At 40.9% G+C, this 15,288-nt stretch overlaps 1 protein-coding gene across 5 annotated transcripts in view; it reads left to right on the forward strand.

The window, feature by feature from the left end:
• Window positions 1-33: 33 nt before the first annotated feature.
• Window positions 34-15,288, forward strand: part of pms1 (PMS1 homolog 1, mismatch repair system component) — a 153,156-nt gene continuing 137,901 nt past the window's right edge. For 3 of the 5 annotated variants that reach the window (XM_070875861.1, XM_070875865.1, XM_070875866.1), the window contains exons 1-3: window positions 34-149; window positions 6,962-7,122; window positions 9,646-9,828. In XM_070875861.1, coding sequence (XP_070731962.1) covers window positions 6,991-7,122; window positions 9,646-9,828 — 315 coding nt within the window. In that variant the 5' untranslated portion in view covers window positions 34-149; window positions 6,962-6,990. Of the gene's footprint in view, window positions 150-192; window positions 215-6,961; window positions 7,123-9,645; window positions 9,829-15,288 lie in introns of those variants that run through there. The other 2 variants (XM_070875863.1, XM_070875864.1) reach the window with 2 other exon arrangements.

Here is a 15,288-nt window from a genome sequence, read left to right on the forward strand (position 1 = left end):
GGCGGACGGACGTTCCACCCGCTCGGCGCGCGCAGCCCTGAGCATCCTGCGGGGACCGGGAGTTAACGTGTAGCGTGCATCGCCCGGGCAAGTACATCCGAGCCTGGGGTGGGCTTGACAGTTGGAGGGACGGATTTCTCCCATTAAACGTAAAGTGAAAAGTTGCTAAATATTTATTTGAAGCAGTTGATTTGTGTGAGAAGAGCTGCAATAGGTTAGCTGCGGCAAGAGACCCATTGGCGAGGCTTTTCCTCAATTCTTCGATATAATTCAAGCTATTTATCCTAGCTAATGCTTGGGAGTATTTAACTGGCATGCAACTCGGGGAAATGTTGTGCTTCTAAATTCATTTATGGATCTGCGATTAGCCCTAAAACACAGGACATTTTTTTGTAGGCGTATCTTTATTTTAGGGTGATGTCAAGTGAATAAAAGTACAAGTTTGTAGCGATGAATACAGTTTTAGCAGAAACGTTTACAAACCAGGAACACCCTTCAATTTACAACTATCTGGAACGGAACTAACAATAATTGTAATTTATTTTGGTTCTAGAAAGCTGCTTTAGTGCTGAAAAAGTTGAACTGGCTTCACAATTTATTAATGTGTTCTTCAAGTCGCAGACTTCACTTTTTTCTGCTGCTCTTCGAGAACGTTTTAATACAGGAAATTATTTATGTTTTGCTCATATTATGACTTTAGTATTCGAATTCCCTGCACGAATGCATTCCCTCTAGGCTGTTCACTTTCACCAAGATCTTTAACAGTTACCTATCTGGAAGTGGCCGTCCACAATTACTTGCATAATATTTCTTCCCAGCCATTTTTCTCAGTTTCTCCATCTTGGTTGTATGTGCTTTGATAACTCCAGTGCAGAAAGTAGAGTATTGAAATGCCTCCTTGCACTGCTGAGCTTTCCTTCTGGTGGAGAAGGCCCATGGCTGCATTTGCACCATTTCTCCTGTCTTCCTTCTTATCGTTTCTCACTCCTTTCACACTAGATCATCTACAACATGATTCCAGTATAGCATCACCTCTCCTTGTCATCTTTGTTTACCAGAGGAACTGACTGTGACATTCTTCATTTTTCCAGCATCCCCATCACCAGCTGATCTTCTTTGTTCAGCCATGAACTCTTTGAATGGCGGTGCAGGCTAGAAGGGCTGAATGGCCTACTCCTGCACCTATTTTCTATGTTTCTATGTTTCTCCAGGCATTTTCCAGGGAACTGCAGCACGTGCATCAGTAGTTTATTTGCTTCTTTACAAGCCATTAGCTAGGGTCCCAACTCCCAAGCACTCAACCTATGTGAGACAATCTAGTCTGCTGTATTTGGTGTTCAGTGTTTTCACTTGTGGGGAAGAGCAAAACTAGAGGCCATTGATGTAAGATAATCATCAAGAAATCAAATAGGAAATTCAAAAGAGTGGTGAGAATGTGGAACTCGCTACCATATGGAGTGGTTGAGGTGAATAGTATAGATGCATTTAAGGGGAGGCTAGATGAGAATATGAGGAAGAAGGAAATAGAGGGTTATGCTGAGAGTTGGATAAGGAAGGGAGGAGTGGAGCATAACAGTTGTCATAGACTGGTTGGGCCAAAAGGCCTGTTTCTGAGCTATATATGCTATGTAATACCTCAATGTAAATGCATATTGCTCTGTTTACTAATGAACAATATAAGAAATCCAGACCTGGATTAATCATTTAAACTTTTCTGACAATCATACTAGCATAGTTTTTCTTGCCAATGTTCTCTGCTATCATCCTGTTTGAGTTGACACCTTGCTAGGATACAGTTCCAAAGGTCCTGGTTGTCCTTGCAAACCTTATTCTAAGTGGCCATTATTTGTGTGATTTTTCAACAAATGATCACTGGCAGGATGTTTGACAGTGGAGGATATTGTAACCATGTGCAAATATGCCCTCATCCATTGCCCATGTGCACACCACTCCAATAGGGCTTGCTGGATAGTGATCAGGATAAGAACCCCTGGGCTAATCATGGCTTTTAGCTGAGATTGCCAACTCAATACAGGCTAAGGAACAACCCTGGGTCAGTATGGTTCAGCACGTTTGTCCAGTGAGTAACTGAGCTTTTGACTGGATAAACTCATTGAGCCATTGAGGGAGCTCTTTGATTTTTAAAAAATTGCTTGTGTGATTAAAGTTTTCATAGCAACACATGAAGGCACTTATCTCTTCCTTCAGTCACACAGTTTACATCTTTACAGTTACACTGGATGAAATACCAAAAAGGTTACTCTTAATCTGAAGGTAAATTAGCCTTTGTATCAGCTGTGGCTCAGTGCGTAACGCATTCACTCACCTCTGAGCCAGAAGGTTGTGGGTTCAAGTCACGCTCCAGGGACCTCAGCACATAAATCTAGGTTGACACTCCAGTGCTGTGCTGAGGGAGTGCTGCATTGTCGGAGGTGCCATCTTTTGGATAAACCAATGCCCCGTCTGCTCTCTCAGGTGGATGTAAAATATCCTATGGCACTATTTCGAAGAAGAGCAGGGGAGCTATCCCCGGTGTCCTGGCCAATATTTATGCCTCAATCAACATAACAAAAAAAAACATTGCCGTTTGTGGGAGCTTGCTGTGCTGTCTGGTGGTCGTGAAAGGCACTTATAAATGCAAGTCTTTCGATGGTTCAGTCAATTTTATATTGGGGAGAACAAACCAATTGGGTGATTGCTTTGCCAATAATCTCTGTTCTAACAGCAAGCATAATTATGATCTCCCTTTGGTTTGCCTCTTCAACTCACCCCTTCAAATCTCACTTAGCTCTTTCTGTCTTGGCTTCATAAACTGTACTCGCCATGGTCGAGGCAAATTTAAGGGACTGTGTCTCAACCCTCTTTAGCAACTTCAGACCATAGCTAGTTTTCCTCCAAGGAGCTCCCATTTAAATTTCATTACAGTCCCTTCCATTCTGGAGCTATTTTACTCCCATTTTGTCCTCTTAGCACTGCACCACCTGGCTGAGTTTCCCTTTGTGAATGATGAGCACTTTTCATCTTTTTACATCTGGTTATAGGCTATTCATCAATTAGCTGTATCTTTATAATAGGAGTTAGCACATCTGGAGTCCTAATTACCTGTTGTTCGGCCCTCTTTGGTTTGGGCGATTGTTTGAAGAGCCCTCTAGTTTTCTTATCAGTTGTGAAAATCTCCAGCTGAAACATTAGCTTGTCTTTAAAAAAAAACTTTTTTGATGTTTTTAGAGCTGCTGTGTAATTCCAGCATTACAAATTTCCAGTATTTCTTTGTATTTTAGGTGAATGGTATCTGTTTGGCAAATGTACCTGCTGCTATACATAACAGCTGCTAATCGTCTGTTCTAAGAATTTGTTATTCTGAATTAAAATACACCTTATAAATGTGATTGATTTTTAAAATTCTCTTTTCAAGGATATTAATCGGAATATGTGCTACTGGGGCCCACATGAGAAATTGACCAATTGTCTGATGTGATTGTGCACAGCGGCTGTCTCTGGGACATTTAGTCTTGCCAAAAGTGTTAGCATTTGTTGTCTGATGCTTATTTCTGTTGCAGATCTGTCCATTGTCTCCTGGGTGACTATTTAAAGTGATCGTTGTCAATCATTTTTCCATCAATTCTACAAACCTGCCGAAGCCAGCATGCCTGATGTCTTGGCAATTCATGAAGAATTAGTTCACCACAACGCTTGCTTTTTTAGACAATTCATGTCCCAATTGTAATCTTCTGCCTTAGGCATTAGTTCTGGAAAATCTCTAGATAAACAAATGATGTCCATCTTTCAGCATTGTATGTTAGGATAGGTAGGCAAGTTTTTAGGTAACTTGCATTGTGCTTATATCTTTGACTTTAGCATGATGATTCCTGTAAACATAACTTCTATGGTTGCTTTAAGCTATTGAAGTCACAAAAGGAGTTATACTAACAGAAATAGCTGTTCTGACTCTGCAGTGCAACATAAGAGTTCAAACATACTGCAAATCAAAATAATCAGAAGCAGCTTCCTGCAATTAACCTGCATTGGTACATATTGCATAAGGCATTCGTGGGTTATGAAATGTTACACTCTGAAAATTAAATCCCATTTAAAATAGCAATCTGCCTTCATTCCTATACCACTAGCTTATCAATCTAATCCCTATATGAAAAGGATCTTTATGAAAAAGAATAATTTAATTAAAACAATAGCCCTGTCAACAACAACAAGCCGACCGCTTTGACTATTGCTTTGCAAATATTTGGCTGGACCCACAAATAGAAACATAGGAACTTTGAATAAGCCATTCCACCCTTTGATTCTGTTCTGCCATTCAGTTAGATTATGGCTGATCTGTATCTTAACTCCATCTACACAGGTTGGTTCTGTAACCCTTAATACCCTTACTTAACAAAATATCAATCTCAGTTTTGACATTTTCCATTGACCTAACCTCAACAGCATTTTGGGGAGAGAGTTCCAGATTTCCTTTGTGTGAAGAAGTGTTTTCTGACATCACCCCTGAACAGCCGAGCTTTAATTTTATGGTTATGCTTGCCTCCACCCTTGTTTTAGACTCACACCAGAGGAAATAGTTTCTCTCTCTCTATCCTATCAAATCCTTTAATCATCTTAAACATCTCATTTAGATCACACCTTAATCTTCTCTATTTAATGGAAGACAAGCCTAGTCTATGCACCCTATCCTCATTAGTTAACACTTTTAGCCCCGGTATAATTCTGGTGACTCTGTGCTGTACGCCCTCCAAAGCCAATATATGCTTCCTGAGGTGTGGTGCCCAGATCTGAATGCAGTACTCCAGATGGGGTCTAACCAGAGCTCTGTTCAGCTGTAACATAACTTCCACCCCTTTGTATTCCAGCCCTCGTGAGATAAAGGCCAACATTCCATTGGCCTTTGAAATTATTTCTGTACTTGGACCTCTAAATCTCTCTGCTCATCCACAGTTCCCAGCTTCTTGCCACTTAGAGAATACGCTGATCTATTTTTCTTAGATCCAAAATGGATGACCTCACACTTTTCCGCATTGAACTCCATCTCAGATGGTTCTCGGTCTCCTATTCATGTAGTGATTTGAGAGAGGATGGGTGTAATAGTTTTTTAAATTTACATGAAACATCTTCATATTTTGAAAAAAGTAAGTAATAAATAGTGAATCCAGATCATTTTCAACAGTGACCAGTTGTTATGAATTGTAACCTATATTTGCACATCTCCAGCTTAAAAGGGCCATGTATAGTCTGTTCAAAAACTGTTTAGAACATTATAAAGAATTAATCATAAATGGGCTCCACTCAACATTTTATATCATAATAAACGAGTGGAGAATTACTGATTTGGTTGGAGGAGGGGAAAGAGATTGTATCCACTTAGCTAAGGTTTATACCACCTTATAATTAATTACAGTAAATTGCTTTTCCTAAACATTTTGTGAAACCGCATTCAGTTCTCAAAGTGCTGGAATAGCCAGTGGAAATGAACCTCACTGAATAATTTTAGAGAAATAATGCAGTAAATGAGCACTGCCAGCCAGGTGATAAGAGTTAGAGGGAGGGATCTCACCATCATTTGGCTGGCATTTATGGTAAGCTTTTTTCATATTGCTGATCCAGAGTGTGCGAAATGTATGTTCACACTGACTATATCCCATATAATGAATTAATATCATTCAGGTTTTCAAGGGATGTGCCAAATGGTGGGGAAGACATTTTTTCACCCCCACCCATGGAGAGGGAAGTGACGTTAGAAGATCCAACCCCATTGCACACTATACAGCAGATAATTAGCTTCAGTAACCTGGGAGCAAATTAGAATCATACAGCACTGACCGAGGCCATTTGGTCCACTATGCTGGTGCCAGCTCTTTGAAAGAGCTTCCCAATTAGTCCCACTTCCCTGCTCTTTCCCCATAGCCCTGCAGTTTTTTTTTCCTTTTCAAGTATATATCAATTCCCTTTTGAAAGTTACTATTGAATCTGCTTCCTTTCAAGCAGTGTATTCCAGATCATAACTTGCTGTGTAAAAAGATTTCTCCTCATCTCGCCTCTGTTTTTTTTGCCAATTATCTTAAATCTGTGTCCTCTGGTTACTGGCCCTCCTGCCACTGGAAAAAATTCTGCTTATTTACTCTATCAAAACACTTCATAATTTTAAACACCTCTATTAAGTCTCCCCTTAATCTTATAGAATCATAAGTTTACAGCATGGAAGGAGGCCATTTCGGCACCTTCTCTATTCCAAGAAGAACAATCCCAGCTTCTCCAGTCTATTCACAGAAACGATTTGCTATGCTCCTGCCTAGCAAAACTGGCAAAAATATTTTGTAATGATTAATAAACATAAGGACATTTTTTGCAAATCAATTTCTCTGTCACAGAATGCCTTTTTGCACAGTTACCAATTAAAGCTACAGTTGTAAACCAGGTTCCCTTGGCCTGTAGATGAAAACGCTTTAAGTACTTACTTCTAAAGTTTGTAACTCCACCTACTGAGAAGAAATTGCAGTTTTTATAATATAGTGGAAGTAAGTTCAGCATCTGAATGTTGGTGTGTACTTATGCCTCTAATATCTGTGTTTTGCCCTGGGTTCCTTCTAGCCTATAACTATGACCCAGTGATGAACAGAGTAACCAGTTCACGTATTTTAAGTTCACAAAATGATTTGTGTTCTCAACAACAGTAGATTAGCAATGAATGAAACTTTAAACTACTGCAGTATAATAAAAGGAGAATAAATTCTGCATTAGCTATTACACTGTAGCAGGACGGAGATCTGTGGACAGCTACAGTTGCAGAGGAGATTATACGTCTAAACATGCTCATAATAGAAGTCTTTGTGGGAAACAAAATTTTGGGATCAGGTGCATTTAAATAACAATTATTGCATGATTTTGTTTGTTTCCCATTGGTAATCAGAACAAGCTCATATTTTCTTGTAACAAATGCATCTTGTTACAGGTTTGAGTTGGTTCATGAAGTAAGCCAACATGCAACAGCTACCACCAGACACAGTCCGACTTCTTTCGAGCTCTCAGACAATATCCTCTATTGTTAACGTAGTGAAGGAGCTTGTGGAAAACTCCTTGGATGCTAATGCAGCAAGCATTGAAGTCAAATTAGTAAGTGGCATTTCTTTGATTTTCCTAGTCAAGACTCACTTTAGCTCAGCAAAAATCACATTCTGTGTAGGTAGCAATGAAAGTGATTGGGGAAAACAAGTGTTTTTTTTCTTCAGAGTGTTGTCCCAAATTAGTTCATGTACTGACAGTTGGAAAGTGCCTAAAATTAGTCGGAAATGTACCAGATCTTTTCAATAAGATTCTGGTAATGGCACCTGAATTCTCTAAAACCTTGTGAGAACATATCCCTCCCTATAGGATAAGGAAAACCAGGTTTTGTAACATATATGTCTGGATTGTTAGCTTTATTAGAGAAAGTTTAGTAAAAATGTGTATTATTTTCCAAGTTAAATTGAGAAAAATTTCTAAAATTCAGAAAGGCTAACTCAATGGTTCGTAATTAATGTTTGAACAATCATTATTATATTGTTGAATTTGGCTGTTTTTATTACTTACCAACTCACAATGCAGCATCAAAGAAATTTGTAGATTGCACTTTGATAGGTTGTTTTCTCAAAATATGATTCATGCAATTGACTTCAATATTTTAATGTCATCTGTACAATCCTTCACATTGATACTTGACACCAGTGAAAATAAAAGTACATAGTAAAATATTTTTAACCTTATGAACACGATGACCTTATAACAATAATAAACGATCAATGAGATTCCAGTTCCTTTGCTGGCATCACTCACTGAAACAAGTATCATAATATTTGCTCCTTTATATTTAACAATTATTAAGGAATTACAAAAAAAGATATTTTTCTTTAACTGAATCATTGTTCCAGAAAAGTGCCAAATTATGGCCTTTTAGTTCATATCCAGTTTAGTTTAGATCCAGAAGATCTGTCATAATAAATCTGATGATTAATGAGACACACTGTTACTGTATCACACAGTGTGATAGTATCTACTGCTCTATACCCCACTACTGTTTTGGGGATTTTGTGCCTGGTACACCACACGCAGCTTGGAACTATGTTCACCCTATCCATTAGATGGTGAAGTCTTGACCCTCACCTACCCATTAGGTATTCTAACTCCTGGGTGAGACAAAGAAAAACCTGTGATCAATATCAAGAAAAATTTAATAGGAATTCCTCACCGGCTCCTCGGGCAATCAAGCGCATTCCAGGATATCATGACAACTCATAACGCCTCAATAGGCAGACTTGAACTAACATTCCCCCTCTCTCCCTGTGGTATATCCCAAATCCTTTAGAAGATAGGACAACAGAGGACCAGAAGCAACCATCTCCAATGAATTGGTCTACAAGGTCACAGACGTTTTATTCCCCCTCGCCTCTGATATCTTTCAGCAATCCTATCCACCAAACATTAAACCATCACCCTCATAACTTATTTCATTCCCTATTTTCACTGCCTCTCCTGGTAGACTATTCAACACATTTACTGTCCTCTAAGTACAGAAATATGGGGCCGAAATTCACCCCTGCCAGAAACGGATCATACCTACCATTTTTGATGTGTTTTTGGTGGCCCATTTTGCTCTTTGTTGTTTTTTTTCCGAGCAGGGGGGAAGTCGGTCATAATGGGGGCGGGAACGGAGATACCGTCATAATGGGGGCGGAAGTGGAGGCTGGAATGACTCTCCAATGCTGTCAGTCATCGGCGCCGGGCTGGTGATGTCATCGCGCTGGCCCGTCAACACGTCTCTCCCCTTCTGTTAAAGGAGAGAGCCGCTGCAAGCTCCACAGCTTTTTAAGTTAGGTCCACTGGACCACCAGGGAGAATTTCGGCCAGGCCAGCGCCCTGGCACCCAAGAGGGGGTGCCAGGCTTCCTGTTGGCGGCTCGGCCAAACCCGGAGGCATAGCAGTCGGCTGACAAAAAAAAAAGATGGCGGTCGTGTCAATATGCCCTCCCTTTTAATGTAGGCCGCACCGCCATTTTACACACAGTGCAAACACAGTGCACCGACAGAAAAAACTGTCCGGGACACTGAGTGGCAGCCGGAAGATTTCCGAAGGTAATTTTTGCTTGCGAGACGGGACATCAGTGATGGCGCACTTAGGAGGGTGTGGGGGGAGCGGGGCAGATATGGTGACCGCCGGACAATTTCGCGAGCGGCGGCTATTCAACTACAAATTGGCGGCTATTAGACGCCGCTGCTTTCCAGCGGTAACAGACAATATCGGGAGGCTGAATTTCAGCCCCTATACCTTAATTGAGTGTTCTTCATCTTGTCTCCCAAGTACACTAAAATGCAAAATTGGATATAGGTCCAGAATTTAGTGATGGTTCCTGCTAGTTTATTCATTGTACTGAATATTCACATGAGATACACATGTGCCCTGCAGCATTCTCTTTTGTGGTGTATCTTTTTGGTATTAAAAGTCTTAACTATTACTTAAGCTGTTTGGTTGTTGAGTACTTTGTAACCAGGACTCATTTGCTGCATTTGAAGTGGATTTTGCATCTATTCTTGATAAACGTAATTTAAATTTATAATAAAGTTAAAAATAACCATTCATGCCTCTTGTCTGTATATGAAACAGGAAAACAATGGGTTTGACAGGATAGAAGTACGAGACAATGGCAATGGAATCAAAGCTGTTGATGCCCCTTTCATGGGACTCAAACATTACACATCTAAAATTAGTCATCATGAGGACTTGGAAGCTCTAGTAACGTATGGATTTCGTGGTGAAGCTTTGGGTTCTATCTGTGCTGTGTCTGAGGTAAGAGAGTGATAGTTTATCAAACGCTATCGAGGCTGCCACATTCTGATTGCTTCGGTAGCAATTCAGTGTGTTCATTATCAACAAGCTAGCAATTAACATATGCTGTGGTGTAGTGAGTCAGGGTGCCATTTTGTGGCACTCTGAATTGCTAAGAAATTCAGTTCCCCGTTCTACAAAGTTGGTGTTTTTAGTTGTAAAGCTACAGAAAGACACCGAGAAGAAACCAGTTGTCTTCCTGCATGGGATGAATGAAAATTTGCAGGTCTATGGGGAAAGACTAGGGAAATGGGACTAATTGGAAAATTGGATAGTTCTTTCAAAGAGCCGGCACAGGCACAATGGTCGAATGGCCTCCTGTGCTGTATCGTTCTATGAAAAGTATCCTGGTGCACAGTTAGATTTCAAAAATAAACTTTTAACTCTCTTTAATGCTCCGAGAGAAGCAATGCAGCTGCTTGTGTCTAGTAACATTAAGAATTAGTTACCCAGAGAGTCGATCTCTACATGTGTCCAAGAATGTATGCCCAGTACTTGGCCACCGAGCTCAATGTGAGGAGCAGCCACAAATATAACTGGGACTGACAGCTGTGCAATGCAGTATACACATACTGGTATCTGTAGAATAGCAGCAGTCAAATATACTGTTTCTGTAGTGCGAAGTACCACTTCCAGGTCTGGAGAGTGAGCAGGGAACCATTACAAGGTCTTTCCAATGACAGCTCCTGAGCTAACCCCAAGGAGATGTACAACAGTTCCTAGTACGACCAAATGTATTATTCTACTCATTGCACCACCAGTTATAAAGCACATGCAATTCTCTGATTAAAACAATTTTGATTCAAGGTTCATAGAAGTCACAGATTTAATACCAGAGCCCTGAAAATTGTGAGCTACTCCTGATTGAGTCTTGCTTGACAGAAGTGCAGATCAGAGAACAGTAATGCTTCTGATTATTCAACCATTAAAGTAAATGGCCAGAAAATTAGGATTGTCATGAATTGACTTCCACGCTCGATTCTCAGATCTGCGGTCCTGTTGAGTGAGACCCCACACCAGGAGGGGGATCTTGCCATGCTGACGCTTGATTTGAAGTTTGATGTTTGATTTGAAACAATTATTAAATTACCAGTAGATTTCCTGTGACGTTGTTAATAGTGAGTGTTGACACTGTTTTATAACAATAGCAGTGTAATGAACAAAATCTTACTTGAGGCAAATGTGTTCATAGATATAGCAAAATTGTAATTGAGGAATTGGTACCATTATTGAATTATTCACATTTTTTCAAGTCCACTGTCAAATGATTAATGTATAATTTTATTTAGCAGCACTACCGCTACAAGGAGAATATTTACTTCATCTTTCTCAAGAAATTGAAGTGCAGTGAATTGTTACTCCAATATAGTAGGACGCGGGTGTATGCCTGTGATTTCCCCGCACAGTTACTTCCTGACCTCAGCTAGGTTACTTGGGGAGCTCATTTAGTCTGTTCTCACATACTTCCTAATAGTCATCGACAGACTGGGGCAGGGGTTAAAGACACAAAATAACTTTCTTAAAACACCATTGAAAACTTAATACTTCAAATAAAATAAAACCTGACATTTTCATAACATAGATGTTGTACATCACTCTGATCAGAATGCTTTCCCTTTCTGATACTTTTGGTTTTGTACTTCCATCTACTTCAATGACATAAATCATGGAGTTTACGCAAAACTGAAAGAAGCAATTGAGTTATATAATCCATATTACTTTGGATTTGATATTTAATGAGAAAACACAATTTTCCTGCGTAATTAGTAACATTATACTCTAACTTGTATGCTTTATTCAGTGACTACAGTATTCTCTATGTATAATCATTGTCTCTAAGATGTTGCTAACTTTCCACTAAACTCATGTTCTTATGAAAGCAAATGATGAGCAGCCACACAACTTGGAAATAGCAGCTCATTGGAAGCCTCTGAGTGCTTTCAAACGGTTGAAGAGTTATTGCACGTTCTGTGTCCTGGGAATATTGAAGTCATTTGTGAATCATTTGTAAGCTACAAACAGTATTTTAAGCGGCTGCAGAATTTAGAAAAAGTCAAATTTTAGCCGAAGCACATAAGAGGGTATAAACTGTCATGAATATTTTTACCTCCCTCCCCCACCCAATATTCTCTTTGCGGGGTACTAGCTCATGCTGGGGTACAGTCTTGTAGATGCTGACAGCAGATGGGGTACAGCCCCATAGGTACTCTCAACATGTTGTTTCATGATGAGGTTAAGTCTCACATAGAAAATAGGTGCAGGAGTAGGCCATTCGGCCCTTCGAGCCTGCACCGCCATTCAATAAGATCATGGCTGATCATTCCTTCAGTACCCCTTTCCTGCTTTCTCTCCATACCCCTTGATCCCCTTAGCCGTAAGGGCCATATCTAACTCCCTCTTGAATATATTCAATGAACTGGCATCAACAACTCTCTGCGGCAGGGAATTTTACAGGTTAACAAATCTCTGAGCGAAGAGGTTTCTCTTCATCTCAGTCCTAAATGGCCTATCCCTTATCCTAAGACTTTGTCCCCTAGTTCTGGACTTCCCCAATATCGGGAACATTCTTCCCGCATCGAACCTGCCCAGTCCCGTCAGAATCTTATATGTTTCTATGAGATCCCATCTCATCCTTCTAAACTCCAGTGAATAAAGGCCCAGTTGATCCAGTCTCTCCTCATATGTCAGTCCAGCCATCCCTGGAATTAGTCTGGTGAACCTTCGCTGCGCTTCCTCTATAGCAAGAACATCCTTCCTCCGATTAGGAGACCAAAACTGAACACAATATTTCAGGTGAGGCCTCACTAAGGCCCTGTACAACTGCAGTAAGACCTCCCTGCTCCTATACTCAAATCCCCTAGCTATGAAGGCCAACATACCATTTGCCTTCTTCACCGCCTGTTGTACCTGCATGCCAACCTTCAATGACTGATGAACCATGACACCCAGGTCTCGTTGCACCTCCCCTTTTCCTAATCTGCTGTCATTCAGATAATATTCTGCCTATGTGTTTTTGCCCCCAAAATGGATAACCTCACACTTATCCACATTATACTGCATCTGCCATGCATTTGCCCACTGACTTAACTTGTCCAAGTCACCTGCGGCCTCTTAGTGTCCCCCTCACAGCTCTCACCGCCACCCAGTTTAGTGTCATCTGCAAACTTGGAGATATTACACTCAATTCCTTCATCCAAATCATTAATGTATATTGTAAAGAGCTGGGGTCCCAGCACTGAGCCCTGCAGTACTCCACTAGTCACTGCCTGCCATTCTGAAAAGGACCCGCTTATCCCGACTCTCTGCTTCCTGTCTGTCAACCAGTTCTCTATCCACGTCAGTACATTACCCCCAATACCATGCGCTTTGACTTTGCACACCAATCTCTTGTACGGGACCTTGTCAAAAGCCTTTTGAAAGTCCAAATACACCACATCCACTGGTTCTCCCTTGTCCACTCTGCTTGTTACATCCTCAAAAAATTCCAGAAGATTCGTCAAACATGATTTCCCTTTCATAAATCCATGCTGACTTGGACCGATCCTGTCACTGCTTTGCAAATGCGCTGCTATTTCATCCTTAATGATTGATTCCAACATTTTCCCCACTACTGATGTCAGGCTAACCGGTCTATAATTACCCGCTTTCTCTCTCCCTCCTTTTTTAAAAAGTGGTGTTACTTTAGCTATCCTCCAGTCCATAGGAACTGATCCAGAGTCGATAGTCTGTTGGAAAATGATCACCAATGCATCCACTATTTCTAGGGCCACTTCCTTAAGTACTCTGGGATGCAGACAATCAGGCCCTGGGGATTTATCGGCCTTCAATCCCATCAATTTCCCCAACACAATTTCCCACCTAATAAGGATATCCTTCAGTTCTTCCTCCTCACCAGACCCTCTGTCCCTTAGTACATTCGGAAGGTTATTCGTGTCTTCCTTCATGAAGACAGAACCGAAGTATTTGTTCAATTGGTCTGCCATTTCTTTGTTCCCCATTATAAATTCACCTGAACCCGACTGCAAGGGATCTACATTTGTCTTCACTAATCTTTTTCTCTTCACATATTTATAGAAGCTTTTGCAGTCAGTTTTTATGTTCCCTGCAAGTTTCCTCTCGTACTCTATTTCCCCCCTCTTAATTTAACCCTTAGTCCTCCTCTGTTGAATTCTAAATTTCTCCCAGTCCTCAGGTTTGTTACTTTTTCTAGCCAATTTATATGCCTCTTCCTTGGTTTTAACACTGTCCTTAATTTCCCTTGATAGCCACGGTTGAGCCACCTTCCTCATTTTATTTTTACTCCAGACAGGGATGTACAATTGCTGAAATTCATCCATGTGATCTTTAAATGTTTGCCATTGCTTATCCACTGTCAACTCTTTAAGTATCCTTTGCCAGTCTATTCTAGCCAATTCATGCCCCATACCATCGAAGTTACCTTTCCTTAAGTTCAGGACCCTAGTTTCTGAATTAACTGTGTCACTCTCCATCTTAATAAAGAATTCTACCATATTACGGTCACTCTTCCCCAAGGGGCCTTGCACAACAAGATTGCTAATTAGTCCCTTCTCATTACACATCACCCAGTCTAGGATGGCCAGCTCTCTAGTTGGTTCCTCAACATATTGGTCGAGAAAACCATCCTTAATATACTCCAGGAAATCCTCCTCCACCGCATTGCCACCAGTTTGGTTAACCCAATCAATATGTAGATTAAAGTCGCCCATGATAACTGCTGTACCTTTATTGCACACATCCCTTATTTCTTGTTTGATGCTGTCCCCAACCTTACTACTACTGTTTGGTGGTCTGTACACAACTCACACTAGCGTTTTCTGCCCTTTGGTATTCCGCAGCTTCACGCATTCAGATTCCACATCATCCAAACTAATGTCCCTCCTTACTATTGCATTAATTTCCTCTTTAACCAGAAACGCCACCCCACCTCCTTTTCCTCTCTGCCTATCCTTCCTAAATGTTGAATACCCCTGGATGTTGAGTTCCCAGCCTTGGTCACCCTGGAACCATGTCTCCGTGATGCAATTACATCATATCCATTAACTGCTGTCTGCGCAGTTAATTCGTCCACCTTATTTCGAATACTCCTCGCATTGAGGCACAGAGCCTTCAGGCTTGTCTTTTTAACACACTTTGCCCCTTTAGAATTCTGCTGTAATGTGGCCCTTTTTATTTTTTTGCCTTGGGTTTCTCTGCCCTCCACTTTTACTATTCTCCTTTTCATCTTTTGCTTCTGCCTCCATTTCATTTCCCTCTGTCTCCCTGCATAGGTTCCCATCCCCCTGCCATATTAGTTTAACTCCTCCCCAACAGCACTAGCAAACACTCCCCCCAGGACATTGGTGCCCATCCTACCCAGGTGCAGACTATCCTGTTTGTACTGGTCCCACCTCCCCCAGAACC

The sequence above is a fragment of the Pristiophorus japonicus genome, chromosome 3 (genome assembly GCF_044704955.1).
Source record: "Pristiophorus japonicus isolate sPriJap1 chromosome 3, sPriJap1.hap1, whole genome shotgun sequence".
Lineage (NCBI taxonomy): Eukaryota > Metazoa > Chordata > Chondrichthyes > Pristiophoridae > Pristiophorus > Pristiophorus japonicus.